The 6,234-nt window shown below is 36.5% G+C and overlaps 1 protein-coding gene across 2 annotated transcripts in view; it reads left to right on the forward strand.

The window, feature by feature from the left end:
* Positions 1-6,234, forward strand: part of PTBP3 (polypyrimidine tract binding protein 3) — a 124,997-nt gene that overhangs the window by 64,382 nt on the left and 54,381 nt on the right. For both annotated transcript variants that reach the window (XM_006864668.1, XM_006864669.1), the window contains 2 exons: positions 378-547; positions 3,140-3,286. In XM_006864668.1, the coding sequence (XP_006864730.1) occupies positions 378-547; positions 3,140-3,286 (317 nt within the window). The remainder of the gene's footprint in view (positions 1-377; positions 548-3,139; positions 3,287-6,234) is intronic.

A 6,234-nucleotide genomic window follows, 5' to 3' on the forward strand; every position in this document is an offset into this window, starting at 1 on the left:
ATATATCAATAGAAAACTAGAAAAAAAATCCTCAGAAATACACTGAAAATATTATAAATACTGTTCTGTTTCCAACAATAAGTTTAGTATTTGGAGGTATTTGAAAAAATGTAATTCATTTGCTGCAATACTTTTCCTTGAAGTTAAAAATCGGATTTCAGTTTTAAAACATTTAATATTGCAGTAAAAACCTCCAAGTCCTTTTTTGTTGACAGGTTGCAGCATTTGTTTTCCACCCCTGCCTCAAAACCCACAGATCTCTGAATTTCAGAATCTGAATTCCTAGAAAATCAAATGTGAAAATATGGTAAATATGGTATGTCAACTCAAATTGGTTTCAGTAATTTTTTTGTGTGTGTTTAAATCTTGTTTTTTAGCTAATGGGAATGACAACAAGAAATTTAAAGGAGACAGACCTCCCTGTTCGCCTTCCCGTGTTCTTCATCTTCGCCAAATTCCAAATGATGTCACTGAAGCAGAAGTCATATCATTAGGTCTGCCATTTGGCAAAGTAACTAATCTTTTGATGTTGAAAGGAAAAAACCAGGTATGTTTAAAGATTGACTCAGGGTGATTATCTCTGGTGTTAGTGTTACAGATGATTTATGTTTTCTTCAACTTTTGTATGTTTTTCAGATTTCATTCTATGAACATAAAGTACAGTGTTGTTGTTTTTTTTTATGACAAGGAGTTTTGTTTGTTGTGGATACATTTTTTGTTCATGCATGGTACTTGATGTGCTGTTTGCTTCACTACATTAATATTGCTAGTTAAATTGAAGTATTTAATTGATTGATGCAGCTGAGCATCATAGTTAGCATTTGGCAAGTTAGATTTCTTTTGTGGGCTGGCTTCACATGGAAACATTTGGTAAGTAGAGTGCTTTTGCTGCAAATTGCTGTTGAATTGGTTCTGATTCATAGCCTAGCCCCATGTATGCTGAGTGGAACTACTCTATAGGCTTTTCAGAGCTGTAACCCTCAGATGGACAGGTTTTACTTCCAAGTTGCCTCTGGATAGGTTTGAACCACCAACCTTTTGGTTGTAGTCTAACACTTATTAACATTTGTCACCCAGGGACTTCACAAATAAGGCAAAAAAAAGTTTGATTTATAGCTAATTGCCATTTTCTGTGCTCATGAACTTTATTTTGAAAAGGAAATTATTAATAAATGCACATTCTATAAATTATAAATGTTTTAAACATACTTTGAAGTGTTTTTGCGATATGTTTATTAATTAAATGCTCTAGAATCATGTTGATGAGTGTCAGATTTTTTTGTGTGTACTTCAGTATATTGTTAAGTGCCATTAAATTGGTTCCAACATAGAGAAGCTGTATAGAGTTTCCAACGCTGTACATCTTTATGAGAGCAAAAACATCTCCTCTTCCTCCCACAGAGCAGCCGGTAGTTCAAACTACCAACCTTATGGTTGGCAGTGCAGAGCTAATCCTATAGAGCCATAGTGCTTCCCAAGTATAATGTACCAAACCATTTTCCATTTTAACACAGTTTACGTGTACAATTCAGTGACAATTACGTTCATCATGCAATGTGCAGCCATCGCCACTGCCCATTTCTAAATATTTACATTATACCTATTAGAAGGTCGGGGTATGTGTGATATTTAAAAAAAAAAAAAATTCTGCATTTCAAATTGGAAATGTTCTTATAGGTAGTTTTGAGGACTCAAATGGTTAGTATATGTCTCTATTTTAACTGTCTAATCATTAAGATTGCAGGGGGTGGGGGAACCTGCCTCCTTAAAGCTCTATAAATATCCTACTCCTGTCATCGAAGTTATAGGAGCACTGACAGCTAGACTAAGCCTTATACCAAATAAGATACAAATACCAGGGAGTTTCTTTCATCACAGCTCTTCCTGTGGTAGTCTTTGGATAGCCCACAATATCACTTGAGTGACTCACATTAATATAGACATAACGTAGGAAGTTCTCCTGTTTCTATACTTAGAACAAGTGAGCGTTTGAACTTTTGTTTTTTTAAGAAAATTCTGTGTATAGAGGATAAGAAACTGCTTTATTTCCCTAATGCCTTCAAATTATTTGGGAAATATGGTATATCTGTGTATATCTATTTGTTTTTTTTTTTTAAGAAATATTTGCATAAAATTGGAAAATGAAATTAAACCATTGGAAAACTGTTCAAAGCTATATTCATCTGTGATTAGGGATGGGATGCATAATATGATAAAGAAATGCTGATAAGAAACTTTTCTTTACAGTGTTGTTTTTATGTGCTGGAGATACACAGGGTATGAGATAGGAGAACTCTTGGTAGTTTACTGCATATATGATTCCCCACCACTTTAGTCTGAAACTCAAAATGCTTGTTTAAGGAATGCCCCAAAACAAAACTTTCATGTTGGGAAGACTTTGAAAAATTAGAAATTTTTTACATATTCACCGTGGAAAAAACAATAAAAGTATGAATTATTTAAAGTAAAAAGTGAAGTATTCCAGATCACACTGGCAAAAAGTTTAGTGTGCTCTCAGTCATTGTGTACAATTAAATAGAATATTTTGTTTTTATTATCCCATGCTTTGTCATTCAGAAACCAGCACTCCAATGGGAGGAGAATGAATCATTATGATATAATGGGAAGGGTAGTGAATTTTAATATTCAAGTATTTGGTTAAAATACATCTTGGTCATTAACACCTCTGCGCCTTAGTTTTCTCATCTATAAATTGAAGAGCTGGCTAATACCTTAAGAGTTCCTTGTAGGTCTCATGAGATGAGCTTTAAAGTCCAGTGGCATGACCTTTAGGTGGTCTCTCTGGGATTTTTCAGAATAGAGTTATTAAATCCCAGGCTTTCAAAGCATCCATTTAAAGTGATGATTTCTAGATTTTAGAAGAAACAGAAATAAGAGAAAAAACTAAGAGGCAGATAAAATCAGTTAATCAACCTGCCATTTCCCAAACCCAAATCCTTTATTGTACCCAACTTTTCCAGTATGTTTCCAGTTAGCATTCATGATGCACTTCAGCGTAACCTTTGGGTACCGTATTATTTCTGTTGCGAATGTATGAGATGGAACAAACTAGAATGATAAAATAATTCTTAACGGTCTTTCCAAGTATTTTTACATTGTCATCTTGTGTTTACTCCAGGCTTTCTTAGAAATGGCTTCTGAGGAAGCTGCTGTTACTATGGTGAATTATTACACTTCTGTTACTCCTCACCTCCGAAGTCAGCCTGTGTATATTCAGTATTCTAATCACAGAGAACTTAAGACTGACAATCTACCTAATCAAGCTGTAAGTATTAAAGACAGTTAAGAAAATATAAGTATGTAATTTAAAAATTCATTTTCTGTGCTATTCACAGGGGAAAATAATCATGTTTTCTTCAGCTTAGTATACTTTGTTAGTAAGTACTAGTAAGGATTGAGAGTGTGTAAAGATTGAAGAATAAGAAAACTTAGAAATATAATTGAAGATTTGGTATTAGAAATGACTAGTACTTCTCCCTATCCCCTACCCCACTTGAAACTTTGTTTTCCTTTAAAATCATAAAATCTCAGCTCTAAAAGGAACTTTAGAAGTTGTTCAATTCCTTCTTTTTATAGGAGATATAACAAAGATATTGAAAAGTTGAGAAGCATGTTATATTGTGGCATAACTGAACGCCTGTTGTCTTAGTTATCTGGTCCAACAGAAATACCACAGATGATGGCTTTAACAAACAAATTTATTCTTTCACTGTTTAGGCGTTTAGAAGTGCAAATTCAGGGCTTCAGCTGCAGGGAAGGCTTTCTCTTTATAGTATCTTTGGAGGAATGTCCTTGTTTCCTTTCAACATCTGTAGGCCTGGCATTTCTTGGAAATCTCCATGTGTTTTGGTGTCAATCGTCCCTTGACTTTAGAGGTTCTTATTGGAGGGACTCCGGGTCTAAAGAATATGTTCCCCTCTCAGCCCTTTTTTCTGAAGTTTTTATTGTGAAGTGAGTGCTAGTTTACCCATGAGAACATCATTTTTTAAAAAATGTTTTATTGTGAATTATGTGATAGTATGTGATAGTTTACATGGGAGAACATTAGTTTTACATTCATCCTATCATATATTGTTTCATTGCCATGGTTACAATCCCCTCCATGTGTCATCACATCATCAACCAATCAAGGGGTGTATCCCACAAACTTCTTTCCCCCCCGCCCCCCCGGCCATCAGCACATAGCCCCTCTCCCTCTCTGGGTCTAAAGTCCCCAGCTGCTCCATATTTCCACATCATCGTCTCTGCCTCCATCTCCATCTCAGGCATCACTGCTTCTCTGGGTAGGGTCCCTCTCTCTGCTCTTCTCCCTTCATGGTCCCAGGGACCTCCGCTCCTAGGCTGAAAAATCCCCTCCTTGCTACAAAATGTCTACCTTTATATTTCCAACTCTCACAGTCAGTCCTGATAACAATAGTTCACTTTTGTATTACAAGAGTCCTATCTGCATTTCCTTTCATCAGCCCGCCTAGACAGATTGGATACTACTCAGTGGAGAGTCTTCCTTCCTCCATGCCCTCTGGATCTGGGTTCCCTCTTGAAAGCTTGTAAGCCAGTCACTTCTTGGCTTTGTAGCCCCCCATTTTGAGTAGCCAATGTCCAAGTTGTCCATCCCTGTCTACTCTGTGTATGGAGGGGGTGGGAATGATCCTTGCTGTGAAGATTTGTTCCTCATTTGAGCTACTGCATCCATAGGTGTAGGTCACATTCATCAAATTATATCAGACTACTCTTTTTTTCCTCTTCTTTCTTCTTCTAGTTGAGCTCTGATCATCCAGTCATTGAAGCCAGGTCAAGTGGATATTATCTGCAAGTGTGGGTGTTCTTGTACATGTGCCCTCTCTTCTTATCAGCTGGATGCATCACTCTCCTCTGTGGCTATGTCACTGACTCTGGGCCCAAGAGTCCCTAGTTCTTGCCACACTGCTGGCCAACCAGGTCTCCACCCGGGTTCACAGGAGTCTATTGAACATTGTAGGGCTTAGCTCTCAGCTTCATTGCTGTTTTTCCTTCACTTCCCCTCATCAGTGACGAATGTGGTCACCAATCAGAGCATATATTTCCATTGAGTCTTAGTTTTGGAAGGGGGTTTACTCTGAGGGGATCCAACCACTTGCCTTGGTGTCTCCTGGGCGAACAACTTGCTTGTTCTTGTAGTAATTGGTCAGTCTGCCTATATTGTTTTGTATTTTTCCTGTTGGTCTTTCTTTCAAGAAGTATCTTCTGTTCTTCTATCCGCTCTACCTGTCCTGTCAAGAGGAAATTTCCCACCTCTGATGATTCTAGATGCTGGAGAACATAATTTTTACACTCGTTACATTGCAATAATTATAATCTCCTCCATGAATCCAACCTTGTTTTTCTTGGTGGTAGTCGAGTCCTCTGCCCTCTGCTCATCTAATCTCTTTTAAAAAAGAGATTGACTTAAGATATCACCTAATTCTGTAGAATATATCCTGCCTCATTAATATCCTAGATGTGAGGATTTAAAACATGTAGGATAATGTCATCAGATCACAAAATGGAGGATAATGATATAATGTTGAGAATCATGGCCTTGTCAAATTGACACATTATTTTGGGGGTGACAAATCAGATGCTAGTAATTAGATGTTACTAAGATTTTTTTATATAATCAACTGATTTTTAACTCTTAAAAATGAATGTAGAGTATAAGTATCAACATTTCTTGCCTCATTTTCCTGTTTTTATTTTTATATATTTTATGTTGAATCTTTTGTATCTCTTGAGTTTCATTTTTAGCCATTAAAACAGTAATTTGAAGTTACTTAGTGATAGAGAAAATTTGTCTATTAAAAAAGGATGTTGTTGTTGTTGTTGTCAAGTGCCGTCGAGTCGGTTTTGACCCATAATGACCCTGTATAGGGTTTCCAAGGAGCAGCTGGTGAACTTGAACCGCCAATCTTGCAGTTCAAAACGGCTTTGCAGTTTGGTGTATTAATCCACAGCGACTCCAGGACATCAGGACTCCAACAAGTACAATTTAAAAACTAGATCTTTATTATGTATGTTAAGAGCTCTTTGACCCCTCTACTCTCCCTCTAGATATAGAACTCCTTCATTGCATTGGTATTGTGTTGAAAAGCATTTTTTTAATGCAAGCTGCTGAATACCAACATTTCCTGCTTTAATCCTTAACTTGTTCTGAGATATTAAAGGCATTCAATGTATACATTTAAAGTAAATATATTA

Source organism: Chrysochloris asiatica, unplaced genomic scaffold (genome assembly GCF_000296735.1).
Source record: "Chrysochloris asiatica unplaced genomic scaffold, ChrAsi1.0 scaffold00069, whole genome shotgun sequence".
NCBI lineage: Eukaryota > Metazoa > Chordata > Mammalia > Afrosoricida > Chrysochloridae > Chrysochloris > Chrysochloris asiatica.